Here is an 18058-nt window from a genome sequence, read left to right on the forward strand (position 1 = left end):
TATCTGTTGCTTTCATTTTCATTAATTATATGCTTTAATTTATTTGGTCGATGTAGAAGGCGCAAAGCATTGTTACGGTCCGATCTGGTCTGGCAGATTAGATGTCCTTGCGCGGTTCTTCTTTATTGTGAATTTTTTGTTTTGAATATGGTTTATTTTGATTGATTTTTGTGCCATAAGCGAATTTACCTTGTATGTTAATATTCATCTTTTCAAGCAGACCTGAGCTTTTTTTGTTGATTCGTTAGTATTGCTGAATATAAATTCAATAGGCCGCGTATACACTAGCCAGCCAAGTCAGTTCCTGCATAAACGCGTAAATACTGTGGTGAGTATTCCGGGTCCAAGCCAAGGGTCCAGTTTCAGGCGTTCGCCAAACAACCGAGCGTTGATTACTAATCTACCTTATTTTTAAAGGCCTCAACGGAGTTTCAGTTTGTCATCGATTAGAACAATATAGTAAATCATATTTTTTTGTACAATCTCAATCTTTTCCTCCAAATTTTACGGAATAAATTCTCACCGACGAATCCTCACTTGCAACTGCAATTTCGTAAGCCTCATCCACCATATTCTTTGAATTCTTATTTGGCCGCCACGTCAGCTTGCTAATACTGCAGGCAGGCGCAATCGAGTCATCTAGCTCAACTAGTTTCTTAACACTCCATCCTCCAGCTTCGTTTGAAACAGCATAAACAAAAATCTTGCCGTTATCAAGACCAATTGCAAGAAGTCCGCCGAGCTCAGAGACTGTGGCTGGCCAGAAATCAACAGCAGTTACCGCGTCGTCAAATTTCTGAATACTCACGGTGGTCCATGCTGTACACTCGCAGTCGGTAACCCAGATCTTCACGCTTTTATCTCGTGAGGCTGTGGCAAAGACATAAGCACTGCTGCTTGACAATTCAGATGGAGCCCAGGCGCAATCCCAAATGATACGCGTATGACCGCGCGGAGTACTGAATCGTAATTTATATTGATATGAGCCATCCTCAGGTAGTTGACGTTCCCAGACAGCAAGCATACGATCACGGCCTACCGACAACAAAAACCTGTCATCGGCTGAAAATCCCAAATCAGTAACCGTTAATGTGTGTGCCTCTTCGAGAGGTGGTCGTATCTCGTGCCATGTGGTAGTGTCAAATAATCGGATTACTGCATGAAGTGAACTATTTGCTCGGCATGTCGTCGCAAGGATCTTACCGTCATGGGATATTGCTGCCGAAGATATCTCATAGCCATGCCCATATAACTTTTCTATTTCTGGAAATAGAGTATGACGCTGTAAATGAGACTCTAATGGTGGTGTCTGTAATTCTGTAATAGACGAGAAAGAGCTCGTCTCTGAGATCTCCGTCAAGCCTTGATCGCCTTCATTCCCTTCGTCGTCTTCGCCTCCTGGAGCGGTTGTCTTACTCACAGCCTTATTCGACAAGCCTAATGAAGGAACATTCGCTGCATCAGGAAGAACATCAGCTGTATCTCCGCCCGCTTGTTCCAACACATTAAATTGGCATAAATTTTGTAACAGTTGCGCAACACTCTGCGGCATCTCAAATACCCGCAGCACTTTTTCATCCCCAGCACTAACAAAGACAATAGATGTGAGAGCGGAAACCGTAATCATGTCATATCCGTGAATTTGTGGCCGTGCAAATTCATGCCAGTCTTCATTGGTATCTTCAGATCCCGTTTTCCAAGGCGCAAGTAATCTAGTGGTTTGGTCCAAGCTGGTAGTCAATAGATAGTCACCGGAGGGTGCCCATGCTAATCCGGTGACTTCTCGTACATGTCCAGTTATCGCAATTTTTGGCGTCCATCTACAGTATTTTCCTTTTCCTTCTGCCTGCCATACTCTCCAACTTCCCGATTTCCCTACAGTCGCTATCCAGCCAGGCATCTCCTTTGGATCCCATAATGCAGTCCAGAACCCACCCGAGGATCCGGTGGCGGAACTTGCTCCTTTTATGCTAACGTCACCGAGACGTGCATCGGATACCCAGATCCCAGAAGATTCATCAGGCGACCAGATCATGAGGGATGAATCAGCAGAAGCTGACAGTAACCGGAGCTCATTTGGTGCCGGATGCCATTGTAAAGAGAAAATCCAATCATCATGACCCATTAATAATGCATCAAAAGCAATGGCGTACTCGCCTGTATTTAAATGAGACGATGGCGCTATCGAGCTTGAGGCCGAGTGCCCGGATGAGGTTGAAGCTAGCAAAGATGACTCGTAATTGTCCAAATTCAAATTTTCCAGAACTTTGGATACTGAAGAGGTTTGCTTTATTGTAAATTTATACATTGTGTTTCTGAATAACGGATCTTCCATCATCAGAAAGTTGCTTTGTTGAGTATTTTCATACTTGCGCAAAGGCAAGATCTTCCATAGTCGAATATACCGATCCTGACTTCCAGATGCCAGAATAAGCAAATCCTCGTCATCGGATTCTCTGAATCGCTTAAAAGCTAAGCTGCGTACCCAATCTTCATGGCCCTTTAATGTAGCTATCTTCCGATAATTGGGGTCTTGGTTCTTTAGTGAGATGTATACTTGGATATTGATACTCGTAGCGCCGATTGCTAGAAGGTAAACCGGTTCTTCAAATGGTGGAGAAAGTTCAGTAACTGCAATACATAAAGGGAAAAACCCTTTTTCGAGTTCAACTGTAAAAATAGGTTGAATTATTTGTTCCGCCTGTAGAATTTCTGTCGTAGACCACACTGAGACGCGCGCATCACCGCTAGCGACGTATACGTACATTGCATCAGGACTTGCAGCGACGAAATTTATAGGACGCGAATGATATTCTATAGTATTCAAATTTTTAAATGCTGCCTCAGAGTTACTTTCCTCAGTAGTGGAACTATTAGCGGATCTGTGCCAAACTTTGACGAGACCATTCGTGCTACCAGAGACTAAAAGGTCTTTGTCGATGAAAGCTACCGCAGACACAGGCTCCGTATGACCCTTAAGCAAGTATTTGATGCCACTTCTCTCCTCCTGATTTTAATTAGTGTCACCTCCAATTTTGACTTCGACGAACCGGCCGTACATACCGCAGGCTTCCATAATGCAATATAGCGATCCGCAGCAAAGGCAACAAGCCCACTCTTATCGGGACAACAGGATGCAACTGCCGGTATCCGGTTTGCACCTATCGCAGTATGCTTAACTCGAACACTCATCCCAATGAATATTTCCTAGTGATCACAATCGTGATTATTGATTCTACTTGTCGTTTGATATCCAAAATTTTTTGAGCCGCGCAAGGTGTAGGCGTTGGGACACGTAAAAGTATGAAGCTCAGCGCCCGTAATTTGGGGTGAGATCCTCCCCGCAGAAGTCGATATTTTGTGCCACGAACTGTCTCCAGTGGATGTCTGGATGAGTGATAACTCTCGTCGCAGTCTGGATTACCTTCTGCAACGAGAGTACTAGGTATGGACGAAGATGTAAGAGTCGTGCTGCCGGAGAGTAGGAGCAGCGACAGTCATGAAAGCAGCCATTTGCTTCTTGCAGATGTGAGAAACGCAGGCGCAGGCGCAGTCGACAATGAAGCAGATCAGCTCAGTGAGCAGTTGAATATGCTGGGGTTTGATGGTAAAGATACTGATTACAATTTAATGGCTGCTAAAAGCCCAACCATGTATGAACTTACCAATAACTGCATTACTGGTCTCATGTTACTGACAATGTTTTAGTCGATACCTGCTTTGCCTGGATATTGAAGCTAATTTCACGGGGAAGCTGCCATTTACAAAGGAAGATCATGAGGTCATTGAACTTCCATGTGTACTGGTTGATATATACGAAGGCAAAGTAATCGACGAGTTCCACACCTTTGTAAAGCCCACAAGAAATCCATCCATCTACAAGCACTGTACTGAGTTTACCGGTATAACGCAAGAGCAGGTAGATAAAGCACCTACATTTTCAGACGCTATTTTAATGCTGGACGAGTTTATAAAGTCACATATGGATCGTCTCAAGCCGACGCCTCGGATTGGGGCCATGCCGGCGAAAGGTTGGCCGCCAAAAGAGTCGAAGAATTACGCATGGGTTACGGATGGCCGAGCAGATATCGAGCGATTTTTGTGTCTTAAATCGTGTAAAATCAACGGCGTGCGTCTACCAGATTACATGCAAGGCCGGTATATAGATCTGAAGCTACTATACAAGCAACACTTCCATGAGCGATATTACAGAAAGATGTCAGACATGCTGGCTACCTGGAAACTCGATTTTGATGGTAGAGTGCACTCTGGATTAGATGACGCTCGCCAAGTTGCTAGAATAATGCTTCTAATGCTCTCGCGCGAGAATATTCTGCTGGAATGCAATAGGACAGTCTACATGACGCAAAACTATTCGTTTGTAGCCAGACAATTGCGCAATTGATTTAACGGTTCGGTAGTTGGGGTGTATTATTTTATGTTCATAATTTTGCTTGGACTGTTCTTTTGCTTTAGATGAAATTGCTTATTTAATATACAAATTTCTGCTATTATACATCAACTATACATCGAATGTTTATTTATCGCCGTCCCGTGGAGCCGCGGGTAGTGAATAATTGTTTTTCTTGGCTTGTGCAGCAAGTAATCTTTCTACAGAGTCGCCGTGTCTTTCACCCTTTCCATCTTTCTTGAATGCATAAGTCACTGTGCACTGCTTCGTCATTAGAAACTGATTATTCATGCCTTCAATTGCAGCATCTGAAGCTTCAAAGGAATCAAAAGAGACGAATCCATAACCTTTCGACTCTTCGTTTTCTGTACGAGCAACTTTTGGTTGCGAGATTAATGTTCCGAATCTTGAAAATGTATCGTACAGCATTCTCTCATCGACCATGGGATCTAGATTACCCACGAAAATTTCTGCCCCGACATCAAGATTTTTCTGCTTGGGAGCACTTGCTTTGTTGACTCTAATTGATTTTCCAAATAATCGAATCTGATTCATGATTTGTGAAGCATACTCTGCATCCTGTTCGCTTTGAAATTCACAGAATCCATAGCCTTGGTGTTCCTGAGTGATTCGATCTTTCGGAAGGTGGACGTTAACGACTGGACCAGCTTGAAGCATCAACTCCCATATCTAAGATACGCTCAAAGTAAGTATATAATCACTGCTTGAATAACATAAACTCATGATTAGTTTTTACCAAAGCATCAGTGACTTGTTCATCCAAGTTTCCAATGTACACTGTCGCTTCCTGATTCCGCTCAGCCTCCGTTGGTGGCCGTCCAGACATATTTATATACTATGATAGTAATAATAGTAATCTGCTTTCCTCAGTCGATGTAAGTGTGCATATGTACGCGAGCTGAGTGCTAAATAAATATGGAGATTCGGTGAAAAAACCAACATTAACACAGCTTTAAACTAGGTGTATCAAATCAGCCGCACACCATTGGTGTTCATATTAAAAAATCACGAATGACGGACATCATTTTATTGCAAAGAGGTTTCTATTAGTTGATATAATAATTTAAAATTGTTCTTTAAGATAACTAATATTTTAATGGTCTAAATAGAATAAATTTAATAGTAAACTATGGAATCACTGCTAAGACCATCGGTCCTGTTTGTTCCGCACCCAAACAGATCTCCCAATTGCTTGAACTCTGCTTGCGTAAAACAAATTGCCTTGCAGAGCAACGAATCGACTTATATCCTGTTCCTTTGACCAGTATCTAGTATTGGCTCGGTTAGCTTTAATTTTTTGATTAGGACATTAAAACCCGACAACTAACAGTTTATAAGAAGAAGATGGATATTGTTGATCTGTCGTCAGATTCACCTTCCCCGATCGACGAACAAAGCCACCCCAACGTCGTAGACGTCCTCGAGCTAGACGAGCCTTCGAACAATGAGAATAGCAAAAGCTCAAATGATTCAAATCCACAGTCATACTTTATGACATTGGATCGTGCCGCAATGGAAAGAGAGAGATTACTGCGGATTTCGAAGGCGATGGGGGGTGGCAGAGCGAAACGAGCGCGCGCAGAAAGTGACGACGAAGTGACTATGGAAAATGCTGATGACGACTCTAATTCTGAAAGAAATTCTTATAAACTGAACTACGAGGACTCCTTCAGGCAAAGCAATGATTCCAATCAGGTTCAGTCGATGGAAGCAAAGAGACAACGAGAAGACGTTACAAACCAGCTCCCATTCCCCTGTGGTGTTGTCAAAAGAACTGCCGTTGCAGGGTATTCTCGAACAGGAAACGATATAAGCATAGGAGAGGTTCTACAGGCTGTACGCTTTTTAACTATACATTTCAGCCTTTTATGGAAGCTCAATTGCTAACTATTTGCTACGCAGAGAAAATTGAGGAGTGCAGTATTATCAGCATTTCAATGGGATTTTGACTGGATATTACAGAAAATCTTCGTAGGACGGACTAATCTGGTTCTCGTTGTTCCAGCAAAGGGAGACGACGCACAAAAGTCCATGAGAAAACTTCTGGAGCAAGTACCAAAGACGCGTATATGTATGCCAAACATGAAGGGCATGATCAATTGCATGCACTCAAAGCTGCAGCTCCTTTTTTACGACAATTACTTACGGGTGTGTGTTCCATCTGCAAACCTTACAGATTATGATTGGGGAGAAGGAATCGGAGTCATTGAAAATTACGTTTATATTCATGATTTCCCTCTCAAGTCTGTGAGCTCTGGTGAACCGTTACCGAGCTTTGCTCGAGATTTGATTTATTTTTTGACAGCTCAAGGAATGCATTCAGATATAATACAACGGCTGGAAACAGAAGTGTTGTGGCAGGGAACAGAAAATGTACAATTTGTACATTCAATTGGAGGCGAACACAAAGGGGACAAGTCAATATGGAGAACCGGATTTCCTGGCTTGACGAAAGCTGTGCAAGCCATAGGCGGCAACGGCTCTGCAGGTCAAATAGATTATGTTATCTCCTCACTGGGGAGCTTGACTCCCGTTTTTGTCGAGAATATATACAACGCAGCGACCGGTAAGTTGATATACTGCACTGAAGTAAGGAATGACTTGCTAACTGAAACATAGGAAAATATTATTCTATAACTTCTCCGCCAAAGCCCGTCGAGTCGATCCCACAAAAAATCAAGCAGCGGTTAAGAGTATACTTTCCATCGCACGACACGGTCGCGACTGCGAAAGGTGGCACAGCAAGTGCAGGAACAATCTGTTTTTCGAAGCAGTTCTGGAATAAACCAGGTTTCCCAAAAGAGATTTTAAGAGACGGACGCTGCACAAGACAGGATTGCTTGATGCACGAAAAAGTAATGTTTATACGGTTCGATAAGCCAACGATGGCACCGGATGGAGTGCGAGTCGCCGGAGCAGTTTATGTTGGCAGTGCTAATATGTCTGAATCTGCGTGGTAAGTTGTTTTGTATAGAAATCGTATTTCAGTCTCACTTTCTAACAAAGGTCAGGGGCAAACTTGTGAATGATACCTCTACTCGGCGAGCAAAGTTGAATTTGAGGTATGTATTACTTTGCTTTCGTATAAAATGATCATTCTAACAGAAGTCAGAAATTGGGAATGCGGAATTTTGCTACGAATTCGGTCTAAGAACGAAGCGGCAGATGATCAAACTTCCGAAACCGTCGAGGAAATGTTTAGTGAAACGATGTAAGTGCCAATATCTACGTAATTTAAGATTAATTGAACAGCGCTCAACCTGACTGTGCTCAATTTAGACCAATCCCTATGAAAACTCAGAACACACAGTATCATGACAAAATACCTTGGTTTTTCTTGGATAAGCAGACCCGGAGGTAACTTGAGCTGCGGCTATAAGTCAGTCAAATGTTTAGTAGAACGCATAATCTGGAACATGTCTTTTTTCACTGCAGTGTTGATTTCTAATATATAAAGTAATCATTTTCTTTCTCATTGCACATTATGTGTTGCTGTAGTATCGTTTCTGGTCAATTTAATAATGCTTTTGGGAATCTCCACATAAATGGAACCACTAACGCGTTTCCCAACCGGTTCAATAACCTCAAATTTCTGGCACCTGCTCTACGCAACTCACCCAGCAAGACTGGTCAATTAAAGACACAGCGATGAGCAGTCGGTCGCCAGCTCTTCGTGAATCTCATGTGGAACTCGTGGGACTTCCAGAACTCTTAAGTTCCTATCCAGTAGAGTTCCGTGAACCAGAATGGGCCAAAGATGAGCAAATACAGAAAGTCGTGCAACATAACTTACTTCTTGATCGAGGATATTTGAAGTCTGGAGTTTTTACGATATTGCTTAAAGAAGCTACTCGTGATATGTTTTCTCTTTATGAACTTGTTAATATTTTTCAGCTTCCATGCGTTAAGGAATCGCTTGTAACCTCATTATCAATATCTGGCCTTGCCGCGACGGCGTCGTGGATATCAAGCCGTATGTATATTAAGAGTCTGCTCAGAGACTTTCTCTTACTGATGATTTATCTTTCAATTAAATAGGAGATCGTCGACGTGCGCAGCTTCTATTTATAACTTCAGCTTTATTCGTTTCCTTCCCGTCTTTCCTGGCCTGCCAACAGCGAATCGGTCATTTATCAGCCTTTTCTAATATCGGTAAACTTATGCAGGCGAAACGAGACTTTGAAGAACAGTCAAAACGTCAAATTCCGCCATCTTCTTCTTCCCAGATACCTGTTCCTGAGATTGAAATCCCTCGAATACCTTCCGAACTGAGGAGTGACATGTTGAAGGATAGTTCACGCAAATTGTGAGCTCTTTTAGATTTTGCTTCATAGCAAATATGGGAAGTCTAATGTATATAGTATCATAAATGTGTTTTATATTTGATTATAGTGATATTCTTACTGTTGTGAAATTATGATATGGACAATCCAAAGTAGCGAGCCATACTAACTAGCATGCATCCCAATGACGACTTCCGCAAATTTTAGAGCTATATTCCTTTCCTGAATATTGGCCCCCTAAATTAACATTTTTATACTATCTAATTATCTTTTTCTGACAATACAAATAGCTGCTGCCGTTCGGCGCGAGTTTGCAAAGTCCTATATATAAATCTGCTGTCTCTGTGTTCCGGATCCAACCCCTGGTGCGGCTCGTAATAGCAGCTTGATATAAATCAATCTTCGAAGCCAATCTTCAAATCACTTTCATTCTACCATCAATAACTCAATATTCATTCGCAAAATCCAAGCTAGCACAGGTTTCGAAGTTTATTTTAAGCAAGGTTGATGACTTTGCTTCGTCAGGAGGTACGTCGTCAGAGGCTTCACCTGTTATGGAAAACATGATCTCGACTGGTTCTTTTTCAAAGTGCACGCGTATACTTTCTACTCTCACCTCAGCCGATATCGCAACTAAGTTTGCGAACCTGAATGATGCGGAATCTCGCCGAGTAATGGGAGGTGCCTCATCTGCGGAATTCTCTGCTTGGAGTTGTCAAAGAGCATTGAATGAAACCTCCCGAAATAGATATTCAGTAAGTATCTTCCTCTTCAGCTCAAATGAATAGACTGCTAACCAGTCGTTCACTTTAGAACGTATTGCCATGGGATAATAATCGGATACGTTTGAATGTTGAAAGTCATGAAAATGACTATATCAATGCTTCGCCTATCTGTCTACAGGCACCAGGCCTCCGACCTCGTCGGTATATTGCATCTCAGGTTTGTCTTTCTTCAAGTCTCATGACCAGAAAAAACCATTTGATTCTAAATTTCATTCATGTTAATTAGGGACCTACGAGTGCCACAGCTTCTCATTTTTGGCAAATGGTATGCGGTGAGACGAATGATCCGGCAGTCATTGTAATGCTGACTCGGACATATGAAGGGTTTCGTGAGAAATGCTATCAATACTGGTCAGAAGAGCACAAGGAGTATAATTGTCCGGGATTTTCTTGCTCTCTCACCATGACTGATAAATACTTTCACGCTAAAGCCGACTGCACCGTTCGTCAATTCAAACTCGAGACTCGTTCAAAGACGGCAACTAGTGGCTCGAGCACGAGTGTGTCAAAAACGGTATACCACCTTTATTTTGAAAATTGGGGTGATTTTGGTGCTCCAGAGAAAGGACAAGAAGAGCTTATCACAGAGCTTTGCAAGTTGGCCAATAAACTGAACAGCGCAAATAATCCTTTAATAGTTCATTGTTCTGCCGGGGTAGGCAGAACAGGCACCTTTATAGCGGTTGATTTTTTACAAAGCTGTATATTTGATAATACGATTGATAGACAAGAACAAGCAACAGACTACCTTGTTGAATCATCATCTCTCTTGCTCTCTGGTGAAAGTTCGTTGGCTGGTGAGTCAGCCAACCTTGATTCCACTGCAGAGAACTCTGACCCTGTATTTGACACCGTGGCTATCCTCCGCCGTCAACGAATGCTGATGGTTCAAAGCGTCAGACAATACAGATTTCTTTATCATATCCTACTGATCATGCTACAGGATAAGTCGCTTTAATTTTTTTTTCTTGTTGCACTGGCGCATGTTTTTTATATAATTGGATCAGGCTTTGAAAATGAAGCAACAGATATTTAACTACACGTCTTGCTAAATTACAGACCACTAACTTACAGTTCATGCATTCCCAGTATCCTTCATCGTAAGATAGTTGCGATCGCACGAATAATTACTCGGTAAATTTAGAAAATACATGACACAATATAAGCCAACATAAACTCCCGAGACAAAACGCAAAACATTCAATTAATCGTAATAAATGACCACCATAAAACAAATTCGTATTTTGACCTGTGGTCCATATGAACACAGCTTACACTTTCTTCTTTTTCTTGTTCGAGTCAGCAAAAGAATTCTCTGAGCTCCGCTTCTTAACTACAGATATCTTTCCTGATGGAGGTAATTTCGGCCTCTGATTTCTCTGTTTAGGCGGTAATGCCTCATCTTCCAATAATACACCGTCGCGCTCGTATCTTTCGAATCTAGAAATGAGAAATTCATGCATTAATCCGATCTGCATTTCAATTGTTTCTCGAGTTAATGGTTCAAACGGAGGAGCCAATTCCACCGTGCTTTGCACTGTAGGCGTTGCTTGTATGTTGGAATTAGCATGCAATCTACTATGCAGGAGATGAAGAGGAACAGACATAGATGACAGTCCAAACTCTTCATCTAATCCCAACTCTTTAAATCCGAAGAAATCCTCTCCAATGTCATCAGAGAATGCACCTGTAATGAACTCCTGACTTCCATCATCAAATTGTGCATCGTTACCGTTAGTACTGGCAAGCGCAGGGCGTAAATAGTCAGCCAGCGACATGTTCATGCGTTCATGAACATCTTTAAGCTTCACCCCAAACCGTTCTATATCGTCACGATAATATGACTCGAGGCCACCAAGGTCATAGACGCCATTTTCGTAGAGGGTCTGCAATACCACATCTTCCATACTGTATCTCTGTACGCCACGACATGACTCCATATACAAACACAGAGTCCGACCTAACCGTTCCATGAAATCACCAGCAAGAGCCGTCAATCCTTCCATAGCCAGCATTTGACAATCTTCATATCCTGTGTGCATAGCCACTTTGGCAACTGATCTCTGCATGCATGCTTCGGCGACTTCTCGAGATAAATCTGAATGGCCAGGAAGACGCGATTCCATGTCAACGTCTTTCTCAACCAAATCCTCTGGATTATATGCTTTCAGCTGAGCTGAGTATAGCTATACAGAAAATTAGTAGTTAATCAATAATAACCGCTAGTAGTGCGAATACTTACATGCGCTTGTTGTTGCATGCGCTTGATAACCGCAAATTTTGAGCACACTTTGCGAATCTGCTGTAACGTTGCCAAATTTGCATCCATGCGGGTAGTTAATCCAGATTTTGAAGCAATGAATGGCGATTCAGTGGCTGCAATATCAATAGCAGTCTCAAATTGCTCATTTTCTAAGATTTGGAGTCGCTCAGAAACGTTCCAGAGTGTTTCAGGAACCGTAGGAGTCACATCGTATTCAAATGACCCTTTAGACACTACTTCATTTTCTTCTTCCTGTTTCTCAAAAACGGAACTTCCATTCTGAGACTGCGACTCATCATCTCTACGCATCAAAGGATGATGTGGTGTATAACCTGGCTGAGCCTTCTTCGAGCCGGTGTGTACACGCGAAGAAGCTCGATGATTCGCAACTATACTATCTCCATCTTCGCTGTCATCAGCATCAACCGACATATCACGTGGCATGGCCGGTATCGTATATTCTTCTGATTCAGCTTCGGCCTTACTTTTGATTGTGATTTCTGGAATTAAAGGAATAAGCAAAAGGGTCTTTTTCTTCATCGCGATTGCGTGCTTCCGTAAGTAATGCTGAGGATCTGTGTTGAACTCCAGACAGTTATTCCAAATCAGCATGAGATCATCCACGAATTCTGTCTTGCTGCGATATTGTAACGCCTTCAGCTTTTTCATTACTGTTCCGAGATCCATTGGATTCTTAATTACATTGAAATAGCTGGGAGCATCTCTTTTGTTTACTTTATTCAGAAAGGCAGTCGAGTGCTCGGTGTATGCTCGAAGTTCAAGCACAACTTTTTCGGCTGCCTCATAAAGCTCTTCCTGGCCTACCCGATCCTCGCTTGCCCATTTCGATCGATTTTTGCGGACCTCAGAGATCAAATTTCGCAGCTCAATATCTGAAAATGAGAGTTGTTGCCGTTTGTCATCTATGACTGCCAGTAAATGCTACACATCGATTAGCTTGTCATCCGTCACTACTCAAATTGATATTTCATACCTTCAAGCTCAAGTTTGCGGCTCCGAAATTCACTTGACTCAATTTGCCCAGTCCGTTTGCAGCATTCGAGTTAGCGTTCGCGGCCTCGTTGCCTTGTCGCAAATTACCATCTTGATCTAAATATTGAGAGTTTTTGCTGCGCATGCAAAATTTTATCAGTCGTTCATTTTCAACGTCAAGAGTCTGATAAATGCTATTCTTCTCGAATTTTAGCATGGCATCATCATTTTGCTTTTCCTCACTAGCCGCGGGGGTATCTGTAAATAGGGTTAGCGTAATGAAATACGAGTTTGAATATACTTAAGGAACACAAACCAGCAGGAGTAATAATTCCGTCGGCCACTTTAGTATCAGATTCATCTGACCGCTTTTGTGGCGTCCCCGTACGAGAGCAAGACCTTGATAAAGATTTACTCTCAGGTTTATTGGGACTGTCAGCGGGTTTATCTTCTAGCTTACTCTTAAACTTATTATCCGACTCATTAAATGCTGTATCTTTTTCTGTAGTTTCAGATTTGTCTGGTTGTTGGTCCTCTTCCTCCTGACCGTCATCGTCATCATAATCATCCTCATCAACGTGACGTGCAGGAGGAGGTTTTTCCACAGGGGATGGCTCTGAATTGTCACGTTTGTTTTCTTCCAAGTCATCTTCGGCAAAAGCCGAAAAATCGATATCAAACGCAGTCGACACAGGGTGAGATGTTGTTGCAAATAAATAATCCACAGACTGCTCATAAAGCATATATCTAATTTTCATAGCAAGGGCAACATAATCTATATGCCGCTCTTTATCCTTTCCGGTTTCGGCTTCAGATTGGCTTCCCGAGCTCCCACTCGCAGCAACTCCGTTTGTTACAATAGGTGCCGGGGTAATACTTTCGCTCGTGGGAGTAGGCGACGGTTGAGGAGTATGCAATGATGAACCAGAGATCTCGTTAGCTGGAGGCTGGCTTTGCTGACGATTCTCTTCATCCTGCGTGTCTGCCAGTGGCTCGGTCGAATTGTCGTTTGACGATGCTTCATTCGCGTGCATTTGTTGCGCGCTGGAGGTTGAAATCAGCCTGCTCCAATCATCGCCGCCTGTAGCGATTGCTTTGGCGAATATTGAATGCTCTTCTGAATTGAGATGAGGTCTCCATGCTTCATGATCTTCAATTTGTCGAGCAAGAAGTAGCAGTCGATCAGAATCGCCGGACGACCACAACTTAGCCAATGGCGGAGGCTGGGCCGCCATTGTTTCTTAAGAAAGATGCAACAAGGAGAAATGGTAGGGTAGCAACGAGCGCGAAACTACAATTTCACAGTGCATGCACTAAAATTCATCTGAGAACCTCCAAACAAAATATATCAGAAATATAAACAGCTATATAGCGAATGAATATATAAATCGAAATGGATGGGCAAGATGCGCGTGGATGGCTGGACTCGAGGTGCGAATTACAAGTGATATCTGTGAATGAGAACGATTAGATTCACGAAAATCCAAAATGAAGCCCTAAACCATGATTGTTCTATAACTCCCAACTGAAGAACAAAAGAGCAATACTGTTCGCGAACTGTGCTTACTGCTCCAGTTGTTTGGAGGCATTAAATATAAGCTGGATTGGTCATGACAATTGTGTGTGTTTGACGTATCCTGCATCATGAGTTTTCCCGGAATCTCCAATAAGTTCAAGAAAGCTGCCGCTAAACAGCGGTCGAGGGTGAAGATCTCGTTTGATGATGAAAATGAAGATGACTCGCCACAGCTGCCATCTTCCGCGTCGGTGAAGAAGAAGAAGGACTTATCAGCAAAAAAGGACGGTACTTTGCAAGATAACACTGCAGCGGAGAGTCAAGTGCGTGATGTCATATTGTAGCATAGACGAATACGCGACTAACTATACCTATATAGACTGAAGAAGAGGAGGAGCATCATGTCATAACCTCGGCTATGTTGAAGAAAAAACAGAAGAGTAGAAATAGCAAAGGGCTTGTTGCTGATGCGATGAAAACCCGAATTCGAGAAAACCTAGCTCCGAACTTCCCATCGATAAGCAGTAACTCGGCAAACCAAAGTGGTGAGACTTATTCTACGTCATATTTGAATGAACTCCGCAATTCTACACCAGCCACTCCTGCTGAGTTTACCAAATTATCCAAGGACAACTCGCAGAAGCTAGTCGAAGATGTCGAATTTACTGATGGAGAGGCACTATTTGAAGTTAATGCCGAAATGGCGGAGGACATTGATGTTCCTGATGAAGCATTTATAAGCCATATGATTGAAAAACGAAGACAAAAAGCTGAAGCTGTCTATACTGATTCTACGACTGAGGCTTTCATATCATTAGAAGAAGATGCTAGTGACGATGGTATCAGCAAGATGGAAGGAGTTGAAATGGACGATGAGAGTTCAATGAAAAGTAGTAACAAAAGTCGCTTGCAGCGCGAAGATGACGTTCCAGATAATGAGTTTGAGGATATTGCTGAAGGCGATGGACGTATACCTCTAAGCGCTGCTCAGGAATTTCAGCAACGTGAGCAACGCAGACGTGATATAAAGGAGATGATTGATGATCACGAAGACGAACAGCCAGAGGCCGGTGACGATTATTTGTATATGGGCACCGCTAGTAGTGACTCTGAAGACGATTGGGAACAGGCACAGTTAATGAAGGGAGCATTTGGCAAGAAAAGTAGTGACGACCACAGTGTTCACGTCAAACAGCAAGATGCTGAAACTAAATTCATGGTATTACAAGCTCTGCCAGATTTCGATTCGGTGATCAAAAGACTCGCACTTACACTTGACAAAATGAAGCAGCATAGAGATGAGTCGCTGAAATCTCTTGAGGAATTGAATTTAGAAAGAGAGCGCATTGAGGCACGGAAGAAAGAAGTAAAAGATGCTCTGGATAATCAAACGTTAGAATTATAACTAGATATAGGCGATTGATATTTGAGATCTATGTACAATAGCAGAGCACGTAAATACAGCTAATCCCCGGATGACTATGTTCTGAGAAAGAAAATATGATCACCACTCCAATTTCTTGACTTCCTTATCATTTTCGTATACCACAATTTCGCCTGTCTGTATTTTAACGGAGTTCATTCTCTCGAGGTCCAAGAATCCTTGAAACCGAACAATGCACTTACTTATGTGCTTGTTCTTTGCAGTCTGATCTTCGCTTTTTTCCCTGTTCCGTATAAACGAGCCCTGAATCACGGCTGTCCCGTTGACGTCAACCCACACCCTATTTTTCCACTTCTCCAGATCGTCAATCAGCTCTTGCACTGTCGCGGTAGGCGAGCTCTCGCTATCAGTCCCGTTCGTCATCCCAACTGCAGAAACAACAGGCGTCACCAGTCGAGAGAACACATCATCAGTGCAAAGAATTCGCAAGCTTCGTCTGACTCTTGGTATGATCTGATCTGAATTTTCACGATAAAATTCGATTCCCAAAATTACATGCTCATGTGGTCTATCTGGTGGAAATGAAAACTTAACTTCTTGCATTTGTTCAATCATGATCGGTAAGCCAAGCATAGCGGCTACTGTATCGTTGTAAGCGAACGCTTCGAGAAGAGCATCTTCTGTTAGGTCTGATTGTATAATAGGTTAGCTCTGGCTATATCAGATAAGAAAAATCCAGTGGCCTTACTTTTTAATATCTGAAGCTGCTCTGGAGTCATTACTTCTTCAAATATGTACGGTTTCACCCAAAACGGAATGAAAACAGGCTGGTCGAGATAGTGCACCTTATATGCGCTATAGATTAATATTGACAGTGAAAGTCCTGTCAGCAAGATGGCCGATCCCCACTGTAATATCCAGGACTTGCGTTGCAGTGTATTGGAAGATATAATTGCCTCTCTTAGGTCGTCTTCGGAAATTCCCTCATTTTCAGAGAACCTTCTCGGTGGAGGGTGCTGGGCAACCATAGTAGAGCTATGGAATCGACGAGTTGATCTGCAGCATTTCAGTATGCCTGAGGACGGATATATATATGAACAATGAAATTGAGCTTCTGTAAATCGTGGAGCAATTAATAGCGATGCTTCGAGCCGAGCCTGGCGTTCTAATTGAAATTGTAGCTGGGTTGCACGGTTGAAACTGATCTGTAATGGATCTGCCGCTTTCAAGATCCGACTTCTCCAAACAGTCGCCATGACCGTAAAGACTGCTCCTATATCAGTTTGGCACAGTCTACTCTGAGTAATTAGTATCAATAACTCTACTATATATGAAAGTAGAATGTAAAGAAATACTGACTATTCAAATTGAAGCAGCAGTTCATTGTGGATTAATACAATTTGGGAGAATTATTGCATTTTTGGGTAAGGGTCCGTTCTCATTTTCTTCACCCTCTACTACATATTTCGTGGTAGACACTCTCAGCTCTATTTGATATTGAACGGCAGCATATCATTCAAGATAGATATTGCTATCAGATTGAGAGTATAACGTTGAGATTTTCTTTTTATTTGTCTTGCAGCTGCTCGATTCAAATACTTTAGATTAGATAATACCTTGCACATCAAAATGTCGAAACCATCAACACCAGAGCTGAAGAAGGTAATAATTACAGAATCGTTTTATTTGGATATATGCTTACTGAAATGTAGTACATGGACAGACGTCTGTTTGTGCAGCTTAATGGATCGAGAAAAGTTATTGGCGTTTTGCGTGGATATGATGTAAGAAAAATCGCGTTTAGTAACGAGCAACTATTTTATTGACTCTTTTCATACCAGGTGTTTTTGAATTTAGTATTAGATGATGCGGTTGAGGAAAAGGATGGCGGTGAGAAGATTAACATTGGCACTATTGTGCGTACAGTCCATTTTCTATTGTCGATCTGGCCATGTTGCTAACGAACTCCTTGTATCATAGGTCATTCGAGGAAATTCAGTTGTGATGATGGAGGTACAATTAGTTCTTATTTCGTCTAAATGTTGAATATTAGGCTAACGATTTTGTTATAGGCTCTGGAACGAGTATCATAGAGTTGGATGTTTTCTTCATTTGATCTCATTCAAAGTGCCATTGCTAGAGTACTCGTAATGACGATTCGTGTAAGGAAGTGGTCCGGGATATAAATTGTATATTATGTCTTATTTTGCTTAATGAATCTTGTTGGGATATCCCACTTTTGCAATCTATTTTTTTCTATTGCTTGGCTCAAACATGGCAATAGCAGGCAAAGGATACGGCAACCTGTCTACAAGGCATAGAATTTAATTATGGGGAATTAATAGCAAATTGGAAAATAAAATCCGTCGCTTACTAAAGCTTTACTATCACGGTATCTTGAA

At 42.1% G+C, this 18058-nt stretch overlaps 10 protein-coding genes across 10 annotated transcripts; 6 read left to right on the forward strand and 4 right to left on the reverse strand.

The window, feature by feature from the left end:
* Nucleotides 1-441: 441 nt before the first annotated feature.
* Nucleotides 442-3378, reverse strand: V2V93DRAFT_363864 (WD40-repeat-containing domain protein). The gene is made up of 2 exons (XM_066908710.1): nucleotides 3064-3378; nucleotides 442-3007 (listed from the first exon to the last, which is right to left on the reverse strand). Exons 1-2 carry the CDS (start codon nucleotides 3190-3192, stop codon nucleotides 485-487), a joined length of 2652 nt encoding a protein of 883 aa, XP_066767777.1. The 5' UTR covers nucleotides 3193-3378; the 3' UTR covers nucleotides 442-484.
* Nucleotides 3321-4471, forward strand: V2V93DRAFT_111747 (ribonuclease H-like domain-containing protein). Its single transcript, XM_066906756.1, has 2 exons — nucleotides 3321-3653; nucleotides 3709-4471. Exons 1-2 carry the CDS (start codon nucleotides 3448-3450, stop codon nucleotides 4403-4405), a joined length of 903 nt encoding a protein of 300 aa, XP_066767778.1. The 5' UTR covers nucleotides 3321-3447; the 3' UTR covers nucleotides 4406-4471.
* V2V93DRAFT_342521 (uncharacterized protein) lies at nucleotides 4468-5528 on the reverse strand. Its single transcript, XM_066907831.1, has 2 exons — nucleotides 5169-5528; nucleotides 4468-5101 (listed from the first exon to the last, which is right to left on the reverse strand). Exons 1-2 carry the CDS (start codon nucleotides 5256-5258, stop codon nucleotides 4538-4540), a joined length of 654 nt encoding a protein of 217 aa, XP_066767779.1. The 5' UTR covers nucleotides 5259-5528; the 3' UTR covers nucleotides 4468-4537.
* Nucleotides 5481-7964, forward strand: V2V93DRAFT_363867 (tyrosyl-DNA phosphodiesterase-domain-containing protein). The gene is made up of 7 exons (XM_066908711.1): nucleotides 5481-5714; nucleotides 5771-6268; nucleotides 6335-6998; nucleotides 7052-7388; nucleotides 7444-7494; nucleotides 7545-7643; nucleotides 7712-7964. Exons 2-7 carry the CDS (start codon nucleotides 5777-5779, stop codon nucleotides 7791-7793), a joined length of 1725 nt encoding a protein of 574 aa, XP_066767780.1. The 5' UTR covers nucleotides 5481-5714; nucleotides 5771-5776; the 3' UTR covers nucleotides 7794-7964.
* Nucleotides 7965-8028: 64 nt separating this feature from the next.
* On the forward strand, nucleotides 8029-8873 carry V2V93DRAFT_363871 (uncharacterized protein). Its single transcript, XM_066908712.1, has 2 exons — nucleotides 8029-8405; nucleotides 8471-8873. The coding sequence occupies exons 1-2, from the start codon at nucleotides 8081-8083 to the stop codon at nucleotides 8740-8742; spliced, it is 597 nt and encodes a 198-aa protein (XP_066767781.1). The 5' UTR covers nucleotides 8029-8080; the 3' UTR covers nucleotides 8743-8873.
* Nucleotides 8874-9086: 213 nt separating this feature from the next.
* On the forward strand, nucleotides 9087-10676 carry V2V93DRAFT_363872 (protein-tyrosine phosphatase-like protein). Its single transcript, XM_066908713.1, has 3 exons — nucleotides 9087-9470; nucleotides 9529-9657; nucleotides 9727-10676. The coding sequence occupies exons 1-3, from the start codon at nucleotides 9270-9272 to the stop codon at nucleotides 10456-10458; spliced, it is 1062 nt and encodes a 353-aa protein (XP_066767782.1). The 5' UTR covers nucleotides 9087-9269; the 3' UTR covers nucleotides 10459-10676.
* On the reverse strand, nucleotides 10522-14205 carry V2V93DRAFT_363874 (uncharacterized protein). Its single transcript, XM_066908714.1, has 4 exons — nucleotides 13073-14205; nucleotides 12758-13014; nucleotides 11743-12705; nucleotides 10522-11686 (listed from the first exon to the last, which is right to left on the reverse strand). Exons 1-4 carry the CDS (start codon nucleotides 13989-13991, stop codon nucleotides 10772-10774), a joined length of 3054 nt encoding a protein of 1017 aa, XP_066767783.1. The 5' UTR covers nucleotides 13992-14205; the 3' UTR covers nucleotides 10522-10771.
* On the forward strand, nucleotides 14088-15788 carry V2V93DRAFT_363875 (nineteen complex-related protein 2-domain-containing protein). The gene is made up of 2 exons (XM_066908715.1): nucleotides 14088-14595; nucleotides 14652-15788. The coding sequence occupies exons 1-2, from the start codon at nucleotides 14401-14403 to the stop codon at nucleotides 15675-15677; spliced, it is 1221 nt and encodes a 406-aa protein (XP_066767784.1). The 5' UTR covers nucleotides 14088-14400; the 3' UTR covers nucleotides 15678-15788.
* Nucleotides 15648-17113, reverse strand: V2V93DRAFT_342528 (uncharacterized protein). Its single transcript, XM_066907832.1, has 2 exons — nucleotides 16405-17113; nucleotides 15648-16345 (listed from the first exon to the last, which is right to left on the reverse strand). The coding sequence occupies exons 1-2, from the start codon at nucleotides 16910-16912 to the stop codon at nucleotides 15777-15779; spliced, it is 1077 nt and encodes a 358-aa protein (XP_066767785.1). The 5' UTR covers nucleotides 16913-17113; the 3' UTR covers nucleotides 15648-15776.
* V2V93DRAFT_363878 (uncharacterized protein) lies at nucleotides 17114-18043 on the forward strand. The gene is made up of 5 exons (XM_066908716.1): nucleotides 17114-17318; nucleotides 17369-17440; nucleotides 17498-17572; nucleotides 17637-17669; nucleotides 17729-18043. The coding sequence occupies exons 1-5, from the start codon at nucleotides 17286-17288 to the stop codon at nucleotides 17747-17749; spliced, it is 234 nt and encodes a 77-aa protein (XP_066767786.1). The 5' UTR covers nucleotides 17114-17285; the 3' UTR covers nucleotides 17750-18043.
* Nucleotides 18044-18058: the final 15 nt, after the last annotated feature.

The sequence above is a fragment of the Kockiozyma suomiensis genome, assembly GCF_038497685.1.
Source record: "Kockiozyma suomiensis strain NRRL Y-17356 unplaced genomic scaffold V2V93scaffold_2, whole genome shotgun sequence".
Classification (NCBI taxonomy): Eukaryota; Fungi; Ascomycota; class Lipomycetes; order Lipomycetales; family Lipomycetaceae; genus Kockiozyma; species Kockiozyma suomiensis.